The following is a 16,460-nucleotide window of genomic DNA, read 5'->3' on the forward strand; positions in this document are numbered from 1 at the left end:
TGTTGGGCAAATCAGTTAAATATATACCCCCCACCTCAGTTTCCTTATCTGTTTAAGAAAATACTGATATGGTTAGACTGACTAAGCTTTGAGGTCATTTCTGTTTCTAAAAGAATATGTGATTCAATGACTCTCTCGCAAAGGTGCTTACAGGTTGGTTTTCTCTCTCTTTCTTTTTGAAAGTATGTATATTGGGTGGAAACTATCTTTGCTCTTGAAAACCTAAAGCCTATAGAACATTCTGCAGTGATAGAAATGCTCCGTGCAGCTACCCGGCCCTTGTAATGTAACTGGCATGACTGGGGAGATGGATTTTCCATCTAAGCTCCACTAATTTTGATTCCAATTAAAATAACCACAACTCTGGGATTAACCTCTTTCAGCAAGATTTTTCAGAAACCATTGAAATTAAAAACGGAATTCATCTGCTCTGCGATGAATTTAAAAGCAGCAATTCACCCCTTTCTTTTCAGTCTCCTGCGCATAGCTACTCAAGCTATGACTCCGGCAAAAATGAGAGTGTAGACCGAGGTGCCGAGGACCTGTCTCTAAACAGGGGAGATGAGGACGAAGATGACCACGAGGAGCAGGACGATTCTGAGAAAGTGAACGAGACGGATGGCGTTGAGGCGGAGCGGCTGAAAGCCTTTAATGTGAGTCCGGCCGCGCTTCCCCGCTGTGGCTTACTTTTTACCACTTCACTTTCATGTTGTTGCTTGGTGGTTAATGTGGATATTCTAGAGACATGTCTGTTTAATTTACAGAAGGATTTAAAAAGTACATGAAACACTCTTTGCCAACCAGACACCAGAATTGCTGTGTTTTGTTTAGAATTTTAAAGCCAAATGTGAGCTGAAAACTGGATTTGTGTTGTGTGAGTATGCATGTTTACCTAGTGGATGAGGGGGCCTCAGCTTATTCCTCGGAAGAGTATGGCTGTCATCAGTTATTTCTCTCGCCTTCCCGGCTTAGCTAATTATGCATGACGAAAGAGTTGGTTGTTTTCAGAGATTAGCGTACTGTGCAGCCTAGCAATGTAGCAGTCGCATTTATCATTAATGGAGAATTTTATGGGGTGCCTAATTGTCACAGTCTACTGTTATTTCCTGCTTTTTTTTTCCCTACATGATAGTCTATACTTTTCTGTCTGTCTGTCTGTCTGTCTGCCTCTCTCTCTCTTTTTTCTCTCTGTTTTTTTTTTTTTTTTTAATCCAGCCATTTAGAAAGCCTTTAAAGGGTATTTGCTTAAAATTTCTGGCTTTCCATTGCAAAGTTCTCCAGTGCATAAAGCAGAAAAGAGTATTTTCCTATCGGTAATCAAGACAGGAAGCTAGGAATAGCAGAGAGCAGTCCTCCAAACCCTTCTCCTCTGTCTCCCTCTTGCCAACAGATGTTTGTCAGGCTGTTTGTAGATGAAAACTTGGACCGAATGGTCCCAATCTCTAAGCAGCCCAAAGAAAAGATCCAGGCTATCATTGACTCATGCAGGCGACAATTCCCTGAGTATCAAGAGCGTGCCAGAAAACGTATACGTACTTACCTCAAGTCCTGCAGGCGGATGAAAAGAAGTGGTTTTGAGATGGTGAGTTTTGAATTAAAACACAGCCCTAGATTCCATCCAAATCCCACATGTAAACCATGACACTATTTCTTTTTTCATCTTAGTGTCTTTTTTTATTTTTTCCATAATGTCAGGTCCAAGGGGGTTTTGTTTGCTTGTTTGTTTTTTTCCCCTTCTCCTTTTCATCTTCCTGAAGTATTTATCCCCGTTGTTATTCAATAAGGAGTATCTGGTGAGACCAGCGCTCACAGGCACACATGATACCATGTCACAGGAAATGAGGGGGATCTGAGTTAAAAACCGATGAGAACCAGCATCTCATTCACGTTTGTTTTCTGTCACTACTGAAGCGGATATAAGCCTAACCAAGTCTTCAATCAAAGCACAGGTTTTTGCTTTAGATGGCTTGTGAGAATGGCTTTCTCTGGAACCAAAGGAAATGGATAGAACCAACTAAATAATACTGTTTTCATACCAGTGGTTAATAAGTAGCAAGCCTTGAGAGTAAAGATCAGGGAATGAAAATCCTCACGTGGAAACGAAGGCTTTGTTGTCCTCTGTATTTGTGTGCTTGTGGATGGTAACATGAGCTTTTCTATTCATCTGGGCTTTACAGATGGATGAGATTATGTTGACATTAGGTTATTTATGGGTGGAAATCAGATATCCTTGGTTTTTGAACTTTATTCTATTTCATCTTGCTCTAATTGCTATTCTTAGAAATAGTGAGTATGTTTACAATGTATTTTTTTGAATTTTTGTATTTTATGTATAGGAGCAGAAATGTATTATTAGAAATTTCCTGAAGCCATTATTTTTTGTCTCCTTTCTTGGCTTCATCAAAGCCAAGATTGCTGGTGTTTGTGATCAGTGCCTGTGATGTGTTAGTTGTAAAGGGACAGTGTCGGTGAAGCTAGGAGAGGTTTCAGAGATGTCATTTAAGACAAGTAGGTTCTTAGATCTAAATGAAATGACAAAAGCCAAACATCCACTATCTATTATCAATTCTTCTTCACTGGATTCTAGAAATACTTTCAATATATATATTTTTTCTTTTTGAAAGAGAGAGCAAGAGAGAGAGTGTGTGAGAGAGAGGGTCAGGAGCAGAGGGAGAATGAGAGAGAGAATTTTAAGTGGGCTCCACACCCAGTATGGAGCCCAACACAGTGCGTGATCTCATGACCCTGAGATCATGATCTGAGCCTAAATCAGGAGTCTGATCCTTACCCGACTGATCCATCAAGGTGTCTGCCTTTGATATTCTTTAAAACAGTATGACCTTATAAACAGGCCGTCTGCCTAGATAGTACCAAGCACAAGGTTCAGTCCTCCGAGAGCTTGGTTTGCAGTTCTGAATCCACCACCTTGTAGCTGTGTGAGTGGCAAGTTACTTCAATGATCTGTACTCAGATGCCTCTTCTAGAGGTGGTAACTAATGAATAACTTGTGAGAATTATAAAAGTTGTCCCTTATCAAACCCTGCACACCATTTCTGACACATAGTAACCACTCAATAAATCTTAACTGTGAAAATATCTTCAAATCATATTTAATCCGTCATCTGATAAAAGCTTCCCGAAGTGTGTGTTTGAAACAATCATAGACTATTCCACTTAAGTACTTGTTTACTTCTCAGAATACCAACTATATTGAAGTCAGAGTTTGTAGGGCGTAAGTCATTTTAGAATCAAATGGCATTGCTGTGCCTGAGCAAATGAAATGGTGACAGTAGAGGTATCAGAGAAGAGAGTTCGCTTGAAGAAAATAAAGCTATTTCTCCCATTACCGAATTATTTAAAAATTATTATTACCTACTCAATAGAAGAGAGGTGACAGAGAGAAAGGGTCTCTAAACAGGTATAAAAGCCTAGAGTCCCGGCACTGACCTTTGGTTCGGAACCCCTCGACAGCTAATGTAAAATTGCAATCCAACCTAAATATGTCTCATTCAGAATACAATGTACAATGTATACTTTTCCTTTCAGTAACAAGGTGATATCATATTATCAGGGTTTTTATTTTACTAGCATCAGGCATTTCTATTTTTTTCCTAATCTTGTAATATTATTTAAAGATTCTTTGGTGAAATTTCTTATTTTCCATTAATTATTCATTATGAGAAAAATCGTTGTCATGTGAGATTCTTAAGTTCTCTAAGGCATATTTGAAACTTTCACAGGTTTCTTTTTTTTTTTTTTAAGATTTTATTTATTTATTTGACAGACAGAGATCACAAGTAGGCAGAGAGGCAGACAGAGAGAGAGGGAAGCAAGCTCCCTAATGAGCAGAGAGCCTGATGTGGGGCTCGATCCCAGGACCCTGAGATCATAACATGAGCTGAAGGCAGAGGTTTAACCTACTGAGCCACCCAGGAACCCCAGATTTTCTTTTGATCATATTTATTTACTTCAAAATTGGCATCTATTTGTTATACACCCTGTGCTATGCATAGAGAGGAACAGAAGTTGACTAATGCAAAGTCAAGGAGTTTTACAAACTAATCACAATGAAAAATAATTTATAGAAATACTATTTTACTGAGTTTTTGTTTTGTATTTATTCATTTTTCATTTATTCAGTAATGTACATACCATTACACAAAGTAATAAGCAGAAATATTAGAGATTTCTAACCAGCTATTTAGGAGAATACAACATGTTCCTTCATATTATGATTCATTGAGGTGACAAGTTGTGGGAAGTGAAATACTTAAGTAATATAAGGCCTATTGAAATTAAATGTTAAGTGAACAACATGAATGAAAATTTTTATCACAGGTTGAGTTCTTTTTATACATTTATTCAGGAATATTCTGTAAATAACAAATCTACCATTCAGTTGACACTTGGAGTCTTGATTTTGTTTTTTTGTTTTTTTAAAGTGTATTACTTCATTGTCATGGGACCTGGGGAGGTTTCTGTGTCATTTTGAATACTTATCCCTATCTAGAACAGATAGGAAAATGTATAAATAGGGCAGATAGTAATTACAAGTAATTATTGTGAGTATTTTTTGCCCTCACTTTTTAAAATTTGATATAATATCCATAGTTTTTTTAATTGAGACAACATTAAATAAATAATCTTCTATTGTGTTTTGTGTAGGTAGACATGGAAAAAAGCCTTGTTTTCAGCATGTAGTTGTTTTATGTATAAATTATTCTGCAATACTTAACAGGTCAAACAATCAACAAGAATTTTTTTTTATATATTTGTAAAATGAAATTCTTATGTGTAGAATTGTTTTATTTTCATTTTTATATTTATTTCACAGCATAAACAGGGGGAGAGGGAGGCAGAAAGAGAAGCATGCTCTCTGCTGAGCAAGGAACCGGATGTGGGGCTCAATCCCAGGACCCTGGAATTATGACCCAAGCCAAAGGCAGATGCTTAACTGATTGAGCACCCACGTGCTCCATTATAGGTTTGCAGAAGTGTAGAATTATTTGGTAGGAGATTCCATCTTATAAAATGAAAGTGGCATTCAACAAATTTATCTCTCCCAGTTACTTGGGGTGTCTCAGCCAGAAGACTCCTTAAGAAGAGTGAAACACAAAATATTAAATTATGTTTTGTGCTGACTTTAAGAAATTCAAAAAATTCGAAGAGGTAATCCCATAGAAGTATTTTATCACAACATATATTAGTTAAGAATGTTGGCATTCACTTTTATTAATTTCCCACTGTCATTTATAAAATCTGTGCATGGTAAAAAATAATTCTCCCTCAAGAATTTCCATGTTAACATAAATACTCACTTACAATATAAATACTGACTTCACTGAATGCATACAAATATTAGAGTAGTAGGTATTTAAGCATTTTTATTTCACTAGAATTATCAAGACTACACAGATCTTGATTGCCTAAGTGGCCAAAATGTCATGCCATCACTCCATATAGTCTCTGTAATGGGCTAAGTACAATAAATATATTACTATATTTATATAAATGTAACTATATTATTCTGTATTATGATTCTTTTCTATACACTTTTACCAACTCACTGTTACAATCCTTTCAAATCATAAAATTCTCAGCATTGAATATCAAAGGGTATGTTTTCTTAAAAATCTCTGTAAGTTTGATCCAGAGTACTGTTTAAGGTTTCATTAGATTTTTGGAACTCAATGAATGAGTTAAGCAGCCTTTAAATTAATCCTTTAACAAATACATCTAATTTTTATTGATTCAGTTGTGCAGTTTTGACTCTCAAATTACTTGAGCTTTCTACAGAACATCTGTTGATGGTTCTAGGAAAAAAAATGTGTTTCTTCAAGATGTCCTGATTTAAATTAAAGAGCACATGTAATGGATAAGATCATAAAAGCAAAACTTTATGAACAAGGGGGGATTGGGCCATACCAAAGTGTAGTCTGTGTTATGTGGTGTGATTTCTCCTTTTGTGTTCTGAGCTTATATTGTTAGAGACTGTTACACCATGCTGCATACGTTTGCATGTATTTTTTTAATAAAATTCAAAGGATTATTTAGGGGAGCAATTGTAAGACACTGGTAGCCCATAATTCCTACTGTATCTCAAATTGTGCCACTCTGCCATGACTGATCAGATAGCCTAGATATTTGAATTCAGTAAATGCAGCATCTTGAAAATTACCTGCTTATTTACTTTTTTAATATCATGTGATTAACTGTGTTTGAAGAAATAGGTGTGTGACATTTTGTAATATTTTACTAAGGATGTTGTCCATGAGGCTGCTAACTATCCAGAGTAAATTACCTTATTTCAGAAACTTTTTTTAGAATGTCATACAAGAAAAAAAGTGCTTCTCCTCTGGAAAGAGAACACTTTTGTTTTCTCTTTACTAGGATGATTTGCAATTAAACTGCCTTCCTGCCAGCAAGTTCAGAGCCAAAGTTTATCTGAAGTCGTAGTTATCTTTTTTGTTTAATCGATCACAGAGTATATATTTCTTTGGTGGCTCTGATATGTATTTTAGGGGAAAAATGAGATATAAATTGAAATTAATAAGTCTAATTATGGGTACACTATATTTTAATACTGTAATAAAAGTTCTTTATTATATTATTTCTTTTTAATTACATCTTGTAGTACCCTCCTCAGCTATTTTGATATCTGGTCTTCTGAGCCTATGACTCTTACATCAAAAAAGAAGTAATGTTTAGGAAATAGCACATTTTTTTAGGGAATTTCACTAATTACATCATTTGCCTGTAGTTGTCTAATGCAGATGGAAGTAGAGAGCTCAGAATTCATTTTCAATTTTAAACTTCCCTAATATGAGCATTGCAAAAGCTACAGTGACCCTTGCTATTCATTCTTTTAAAAATGGATATATTATAAAAAATGTATTAAAGTGTTTCTTTAAACTTAAACTTTGATTAGAGATATACCAACCCCTTCATACAACCCCTTCATACATGATTAAAAACTCTATAATAACTTGTGCAGTCATTATTCACATTATTATTTGTATAACTGTGTAGGTTTCTGTCACTGTGACCAATTAACTTAATTGATGCTAATTAGCCAACACATTTTGTTTGAATTCCCCACCTGCTACTTGTACCAACTTTTAGTCTCTTTTTTATAAATATCATCTGCATCCCCCCAGGATACTTTCATGCCATCTTCTGAGTTCTTTCTTCATAGTATTTCTTTTTAATTACATCCTCAGACTAGCCCTTAATAATTTTGCTATCTGACCTTTTGAATTCACTATTCTTTTACTTTTTCAGTTTCAAGATCTGCATCTTTATTTCATTTTGGCCATTGTTCACATGGATATACCTTAGTCTTAGTTATCAAAGAGTCTGTATGAGCAATATTAAAAAACTTTGACAATCATCTAAAATTTTTCAAATATCTGCCATTGTCTTTTCAGAGGAAATATCCTCATTGTATTTGTACCTGGAGGACTCCAAAGCCTCTGTTCTCCCATCATTCAGCCTCCTTCAGGATGTTGCTTCATCAACCATCCCAACACACATATTTCCTGTTTGCCCTTTTCACTGAGAAACTTCTGACTTTAAAAAATAAATAAATAAATAAATAAATAAATAAATAAAAAGTTCCCAGACTCCAAGATGATAATTCATCTCATCTATGAGACTACACTTCTTTGCCAGGTTTCCTGGAAGATTATTTTATACTCACAGATCACCAACTCCCCAGTGGTCCCTCATACCCAGACTCTGGTTCTTACAACCCTATTGAATTGGTTCTTTGAAAGATCGCATAATTGTCTTTGTATCAAACCCAAACATTGCATCCTCAATGAAGTCACCCCCATTTTCTTGAGGATCTTGTTGGTCTCCCTCCTTTTCTTGCTTTTGAGCTATTTGCTAAGATCCCGGGCTTGGCCATCTACAGCGTCTTCCCCTATATGCAGCTCTGGAGGGTCTGTTCTATGTAAGCAGCACTCAACATAGAATCCCAGTCATCTGCAATGCTTTTGTATTTCATTCCAAATGTCAGCCAGATGCTGGACAAATGTATTGTTCTATCCACAAGGAAATCTTTGTATTCCCCATCATTCATCCTCTCCACTGGTCTTTCACCTCATCTACCAAATCACCAGTAAATTCCTCTCATCTTGCCTCTTTCTGGTAATAGCGCCACTAATTGTCATTTACGGCAGTGCTCATCAACCTGGAATGAGACTGGACTGTTTCTTCCACTTCTGGCTTACATCCTACCACTCATTGAATTTCATTTATTCTTGCTTTGCTGTGATTCCCACATCAGTCCAATAATTTTGACTTTTTTGGCTACCATTTTAGTTCTAGCCATTCTTATACTTATTATACCTATACTCTTAGAGAATCCTAACTCACCTCTCTATTCTCATCATACACTCCTTCCCTACTCTATTCCTAGGCAAGGACAGAACTAGGATTTGTGCATGAAAGTTATAGAAGTTGTGCCTCTCATTAAAAGAAAAGTAATACAAAATTATGAGCAAAAAGTTAAGTAGAAGGCTGAATATTTATTTCTAATTAGAAAAGATATCACACACAAAAAAATTTTCAAAAACAGAAGTCATGAAGATTCAAACCCTTTTCCTCTGACATCTCTTGAGACAATTTTCAGACACATTTACGTATAAATACTTCCTGATTTTTGGCTTTCCGTCCATACCCAGAATCCTTACAATACCCAGAAACTCCAGGAGTCCCATCAAGTTGAGGGACACTGGTATCTAAACTTCACTGGCTATGTAAGAAATCTGCCTTTGCTCCTGGAGTAGTCTTCCTTGATTCTGGCTTTGATAATGTCAAACTTTTGCCATCTCAGAACAAATTCTAAATTTCTTACAATAATAGAGTGTGGCCTTTTGAAACTTAAGAGACCTAGGTTCAATTCCTGGCTTAGTTCAATTCCTGTACAATTTAGTGTGATGTTTTTGAATGTCCAGTTTTCTAAAGTGGGCTGTTGGGGTATTACATGGAATAATGCACATGAAATAATTAGCATATGACCTAGCCTCTTTCTACTCTTTCTTCTAATATGCTCAATTATTTCATTTATCACTAAGCTGTCACATGGGATTTCTGATACTTTTCTCAGTGCGTGCTCCTGTGGTAACTGGTTGTTCCTGACTCAGGGATCACAGGTATTGTTTACTAAATATATTACGGTTGAAGAGTAACTAGAGTGTAAAGAATATAGCCAACATAGTTGTCAGAGTTACTATCACTTGATCTTTTAGTTTTAGCAAAATGTTGACCTAAGTTTCATGGAGTGCTCCTCCCACCCACCCTCCTTCCCTCTACAAATACACAAATACTGAGTAGAATACAACAACTATTTAAATACCTAGCCAAGATCAAAAGAAAGAAAATGAAATTTCCAGGCTATGAATTTGATAAGTTGATGATGGTAAACTCATAACCAGAGTTTATAATAACCCCTTAATGTGATAGGATAACAGAGTGGCAAGGTAGAAAAACTGAGTGTAGGTCAAAACAGGTCAGGGTTGCAATCTGAATGCCCACTTAAATTCGGGATGTGGATTTTGTAACTGGAGAGGAACATGAACTGCAAACAGTATAAATAGCTGGGACTCAGGAAGAGCTACTGCCCTACGAAAGGAGAATTAGAAATATAGCTACAACTTTGAGAAATAAAATGGCAAGCATTATAAATATTAAAATTAAAACCTTCCTGCATGAGTTACATAGTGGGTAAGGTTCAGCCAGAGAAAATCAATAATCTGGAACATCGAACTACAGAAATTACTTCTGGAAAGAAAAAGAGAAATGGGGAAAAAAAAAGAAGTGGACATGGAAAATAGAATGATCAAGATGGACCTAAAAGGCGTTCCAGAAGAGAAAGTAGAATAAGGACAACATTCAAACAGATGAGAGGGGAGTTTTTTAGAATTGAGTAGAACATTGAATCCTAAGAACAGAGAACTAGACCAGCAATGAATAATGTAAATAAAAATAAATCTTTATCTGTGTAAATTATAGTGAAACCACTTAATTCTTAATTAAGAATTAAGAAATTCTTAAATGTTACTATGAAGAAACAAGAGATTATCTTAAAATGGAAAAACTGAACGAGCACTCCCCTTGTCCTCAAAATAGATGCCAGAAGACTATCTACAGGGACTAAGGAAAAACAGTCTTGCTTTTTAATTTTTTTCAGAAAAACTACTTTTAATTCACAAATCAAGCCCCAGTAACCTCTGCTTCCAGAGTAACAAAGAACGACCTTAGAGACAATGACCAAGGTTACCATTCACAGGCTGTCTGTGGAAGAGCTGAAATGTCCTCCAAGCAGAGGGAACCTGAGCCCTGAAAGAAACAACAGAAAATTTGCGAGATTGCTGAGAAAAATCTGAAGAAAAACACCTTGATTTCATAGTCCGTGGATCTTGTTCTTAGACCTGCTTTGTCAGTCGTGACTCATAAGAGTTTGTATACCTAAGCTTCAGTTTCCTCCTGGGAAAAACAGGAAACAAATAGTATTTATTTCATACATGAAAACCAGTGTCACTTGAAATAACAAATATAAAAAGTCCTGCATAGTCTAGTACCTAGTATCTGAGGAACATGATAAAATGCAATCAAATTTGAAATTGGGTTCCATGGCTCCCTTTACTGGAAAACCCTCATTGTCTCAATCTCTTGAACTAGTTGGAGGACTAAATCAAATATATCTTTATTTTGTCCTCACTTCTCGTTACAAACAACCTTAAATCTCTCTCTCTTCTGTGTGCAAATTGTACTTTGTGGTACATCTTTTGTAAGTTTTATCTTGTCTTCTATTGCTGTCATTTATATATGGGCCTTAGTTTCCTTACAGGAAGTTCTTTTCCTTGATTACGATGCTGCTTACCTTGTTCATGTCCGTATCCCGTAGAGTGTTTTACATAGAGCGCAGTTAATTGCTCATGAAAGCTGCTCAATACATGTTCAATTCAACTGAACTGACATTGTTGAATGAAAGACGAATGAATGAATGGACATTTACTAATGTGTTACTTTGTGGTAGAAATTAGCTGGGAGAGATAAGCTAATTTTTATCGTGTGCTGTGTTTTCCACATTATTCAGCATTTGGTGTTCAATTTTAAAAGTGACTACTAACTAAAAACCTCATCGGGGTGAAAAAATCTCCCTAAAGAAAAAAGTTACATTGCACTTAATTTTAATTCTTGTTCACTCTTTAAGTACTATTTTGTAAAATATTTTCATCTATTTGGCAGTTTGTGTGAATAGGTAGTGATGTTAATTAAATGGATAGAATTTGTATATGGTGTTGTGTTTCACAAATAAGCTACTTGGGCAAAGAGCCCATGATTGACAATAATCATAAGCATATCTAGTCAGTTATTTTCAGAATCAAAAGATGTTTCTTAGTGGAGATTTAAATAAGTAGCCATTTTGTTAAACATGACATGTCATATCAGTAGATATTTCAGTTTTTTTTTTTGTCTTGATCAAAGGTATTTTCAGATGGCATTAACCAAACTGGACTTCAAAGTATTAAATATAAGACATTAAAGCCTCATGTATTTGCAATAGATCATTATTAAAGGCCAATAATGTTCTAAAATTAAGGCCAATGTGCTACCATCAACTCATAATTAAAGCTAGGAAGAAAGTTAATTAGCAATTCTGTTGAAAACATATCTTCAGTCTCCTTTTAAATAGGTCCAGAGAATTTTCTCAAGAAACTGTAAAGTCCAGAGATTCACACATATCTGGATCCATGGGGTCAGACGTCAAGGTTTCTTTGCTTTCCTCTTTCTTAACTATGCTTCTCTTGTGTGTTAGCTTACTTCTCAGACATATCCTGTTATCTGTTGTGAAATGCTGCCATCAACATCTCTGAGCTTCTCTTCTTAAAACACAGAGTGCAAAAACTGTCTTCCAGCTCCAGATCCCCCTTCCCATGAATGGACTTTGCTCCTCTTTGGATCATATGTCTATCCTTAGATCAGCCACTAAGAACAAAGGGATGAACTCTCATGATCGTCCACACCTAAGTCATGGTCAGGGTCAGGTAACTGAGAATCTTTGCTCATTATTTCTATCAAAACCATAGAGGATGGTTGAGCTATGATATTAGTCCACATCCACAAGACTTCTCTGAAACCTTAGATCCTATGTGGCCCAAAATTCAGAACTTCTCAAATTTGGGGCACATGATAGAGTATATATTCTAGTTATTGCATAACACTCATGACAGGGTCTGGGAAAGCATCTCACAAACAAATATATTAGTCTTTCTGCCATAAAAGTTATGAATATTCAGAGAACATAGGAAAAAGAAAGATTGTAGGTATATTCATGTCAATTTTTTTCTGCCAAATTTCCCCCAAATTTGTTGAAAAAAAAAACTTTTAGTTTATACAACATAAACATGACAGAATTGTAATAAAAGGTTGTGAGTCTATAATTAACATACTTCATTGCATGTGTATTACACCCTACATGCTAAACATGTATTAACTTGTAAACTATGATAGCAGAGACAAATTGACACTGTTCATATATTTGAACTTGGCACATTTCCTAACATATAGAATGTGCTCATTAAATACTTTTGTTGAATAGATAAATGAAGATACCAGTGACCTTATGTACATTACCTCATCGTGGAATTGCAACAATTATCCCATGAGATGGAGATTATATTGCCTATTCAGAACTTAGTAAATGAACCTTAGTTTTGCTATTTGTAAAAATATAAATAATGACATCTGGCAGGATGAGTGAGGCTCAGAGAGAGTAAATAGCAAAAGTGGGCAGACCAATTGCAAGTAACTGATTTCATGATAATATCCAAGTCAGTCACTTCATTGCTAAACTACTGCTTTATTCCACTGATGTATACAAATAAAGTTACTTGGTTAGTAAAAGGGATCCATTAGGAGCTACAATTTTTTACGCAGCCTGTAACAATTATCCCTTAGGTATAGATATACCATTTGGGGGAGATAAAATATACATTTCATCTAAGCTGCAGAATTTTTAAATTATGTATTTCATGAAGTAACAGGATTAGGAAAAATAATCTCAGTGTAGGGCCCTATCCAAACGGACTACTGAATCATTTGCTTTAGTTATTTTGAAAGAACTCATTCTATTCTGTATACAATCTTGGGTGAGTACTCAGTTGCTCCCAATCTGACCTCATTTAATACTTGATCTGGTAATGCTGACACCCTGGGGTCTAGTGAGCCTTGCCACTAATAAGTATTGTTAACCCATGAATAGAGTCTCACAGTCATGGTTTCTTTTTACTTCTTTAAAATTGGAAAAAAAAAAAACCTGGAGCACCCTAAATGTATGTCAGAAGTTCAGAGGACTTTAACATTGTACAGTTTATATTTTTATGACTAAAAAAATGAGTCGTTTGTTGGTGTGGGGTAAGTTCTACATGTATATATATGGAAAATTTATGTTGTGCTAACAGCAATCACTCTTACATCCCCAATTAAAATGTGACTTTTCAACTCCAGAAGTTGCCTGCGACAATTTAGCCATCTGTTTAATGAAACAACCACCACTGATTTGGTCATAGATAATTATTACAATAAGAGCAGTGCTCGGGAAAGATCAACTCATCCCAGTTGAGGATGACAGTTAATTACGAAGAGATAATGAGTGAAGATGGTTCACATTGCCTCATCTCCAGGGTAAGAAGTAGGTAACAAATCTCACTCTAGGTATCGATCATGTGGAGTGTATGATTATCACATCTTTGAGTCATTATTTTTAAGTCTTATAAGATATATACCAAGTAGTGTATTTACTGGGCTGTGTTCAACCAGAAGGAGAAGTGTCATTTTTCATAAATTATCTATTGAGTTCCATGCACTTGAGATTTTGGGGGTGGAAATATTCTTAGATTATTATATGGAGGCTTTTGTATTCTCTGGCCACCCTTAATTGATGTGAGAGGGAATTTTCAGCGCTTGTCTCTGGTGGGATCCGTGATGAGAGCCCGTAACACGCTCTGCTAATTACCTGCCAGGAAGGACCCTAGTGTGGTAATATTAGAATAAGCTCTATGCTATGAGATGTGGTGAAGGAAAGGAGAGTTCTGGCCAAGATGGTTCTCAAAACTCACACTAAACAATAGCTTTAAATTCCTCTATGATAACATGACTTTGATAAGGAGGAAAATTGATTAATTTCCTTCTCACTATCTTGGCTTAAGTACTCCTGAACTGCAAAATAGATAAAAGCCAAATTATGGAGGAAAAATAAACAAAAGGCTCTCATTTTTAGTATCTTAGAGCCAGGCGAAAGCATAATGGAGCCCTCTGTGTAGTGAGGAGCATTGGCACTCATTATTGGCTCCTCAATATTAGAACCAAGGGGATTTTTAACAGATTGCCTCACAGGAAAGCAAGAACTCTGCCTGGCTTCTCATTCTCATTTTGGGCATGAAACTCCGCTTTTCTTATGTTTCTTATAAGTCATTTCTTGGCACTCCTGGTTTCTCCAACATGATATTCTTGTGAATTTATATTGCATCCATTTAGAACATGTGACAGGGCTGAGCTGAGATACATTTATTTTTGTGCTATTAATGAAGAAAGGTTTTTAAGTGTCAATAGGAAAATATATTAGGAGAATCTCAGTCCCCTTAAGAGGAGAATTTTTGTGAGATCCTAATATATTCTTTGCTTAAAGGCAAAATAGAGTTAGCTGTAAATGGATTCCTCTGTAGGGTGTGTAGTATTTAAGGTCTCTAGTTTTGTTTAAGCTTACTGAGACTTTAGTTGAAAACTGAGAATAATTCTTTACTGGAATTATTCCCAATTTATCATCAGACTTAGGTATAAATCCAGGTGTTTCCACACACATAGCTGTATGATCTCAGGCAACTTGTATAATCTCTCAGAACTTAAATTTATTTTTCATCTAAAATATGAACATTATAGGTACTTTTCTCAAGGGTTGTTTGGAAATTAGATGATGAATCTAAGCTGCTTGTTTTAATAACCTGGCCATTCCAACATTCAATATGCATTAGGTATTATTAATATTTATCTAAAAATTAAATTAAGATGGTACTGGTTTTCTACTTAGAGGTACATATTTCATTATGTACTTAAGATTTAGTAAATTCTTTGAAAAATACATGTTTGTTTCTTCAACTGTAATATAGATTTATTCATTCTGCCTTTCTTTCCAATGAGCATGTATTCATTTTAATACATACATGGAAAGGATTAGCTTTGGTCTGATTATTGTTTAGTTGAGTGCCACAAGCTGTGTATGTAAGGATTTTTTTCTATAGTATTTTATATTAATGACAAATTATGTAAAAGCACTAAGTATGAAACAGAATTTAGAGAGTAGAAGGGTTGAGAATTGGAAGACATGAACCCTAGATTCCATGTCTAGTCAGTTTGTCCTTTGGTAGATCACTTAACTTCTCTGGGTTTCAGTTTCTTTAAACTTTAGTGAAGAAACTTATATTGAATGATTTCTGTGACTGTTTACAGTTATTAAGTTATAATTCTACCATAAACTCAGAACAACTCTATTTTCAAAATTATACTATTTAACTACTGGCAATGGTCTGTCACATATCTTTGCTTCTACTTATTTTTTCCATTTAATAGGAAAGGAGACGTGATTGCTTTATCTTGAAGTTGATTTTTTTTCCAAAATATTGAAATATTAGGTTATCCAGTGACCTTAAAAGTAATCTAGCCCCACTCAGCCAGGACATTATTCTAGTTTCTTAGAAGACCAATTTCCTATATCTGGAAAAGGTACAACTCTTCCCGTCATTTTCTTTGAAAAGGAAATCATATAAATTATCATGCCTCACAACTTTTACTGTTCTAGTGAACGTTGTTTCCCATTTTGTTTTTTAAAAATTTTTAGAAAATTTGAAAGATAATGCTAATTTTAATTACAGGGATATTTTACCTTTTGTTCTCTGATTCAACAGACTGTTATGACACATTTAAGAAGGTGTGTGTTTATTACTTTAATTAAATCAGCTTAATAAAGTTCCATAGCTTTATATATTTCTAATTTTGAATGAAGATACCTGATGGAGAAAAATAGAGATAATGAAGAGCAGAAATGCGTCGCTCTGATTTTCATGTGACAGTCAGTAACTGGATCCAGAAAAGAGAGGTTGCTGATGTTTTATTTAGATTGTGTTAATTCAGTCCCTAGAACCAGATGAAAGTTCTAGTAATATAGTTTACAATAATGTGAATTGTCACTTCTATTTGAATAATGTTAGCTATAATCAAATAATTTTTCTTTTTTCATAATAAAAAGTTCTTACTCTCATTCTTTCTATAACACATTTGTCTCCAAACATAATTCACTTGAGAAAAACCACACTGTCTGCCTAATTCCCATGTGGTTTAGATTATCATTAGGAGCCTAGCTATGGCCAAAGCTTTACCTTTTAATGAGACGCTGA

At 35.1% G+C, this 16,460-nt stretch overlaps 1 protein-coding gene across 10 annotated transcripts in view; it reads left to right on the plus strand.

The window, feature by feature from the left end:
* The window catches only part of NOL4 (nucleolar protein 4), a 402,656-nt gene that overhangs the window by 291,309 nt on the left and 94,887 nt on the right, over positions 1-16,460 (plus strand). For 8 of the 10 annotated variants that reach the window (XR_004278137.1, XM_032310893.1, XM_032310897.1 and 5 more), the window contains 2 exons: positions 474-653; positions 1,391-1,582. Coding sequence is in view for 9 of the 10 variants with exons in the window: in XM_032310893.1 (XP_032166784.1) it covers positions 474-653; positions 1,391-1,582 (372 nt within the window). In the remaining variant the exon portion in view is untranslated. The remainder of the gene's footprint in view (positions 1-473; positions 654-1,390; positions 1,583-16,460) is intronic. The other 2 variants (XM_032310895.1, XM_032310896.1) reach the window with 1 other exon arrangement.

The sequence above is a fragment of the Mustela erminea genome, chromosome 13, assembly GCF_009829155.1.
Source record: "Mustela erminea isolate mMusErm1 chromosome 13, mMusErm1.Pri, whole genome shotgun sequence".
Classification (NCBI taxonomy): domain Eukaryota; kingdom Metazoa; phylum Chordata; class Mammalia; order Carnivora; family Mustelidae; genus Mustela; species Mustela erminea.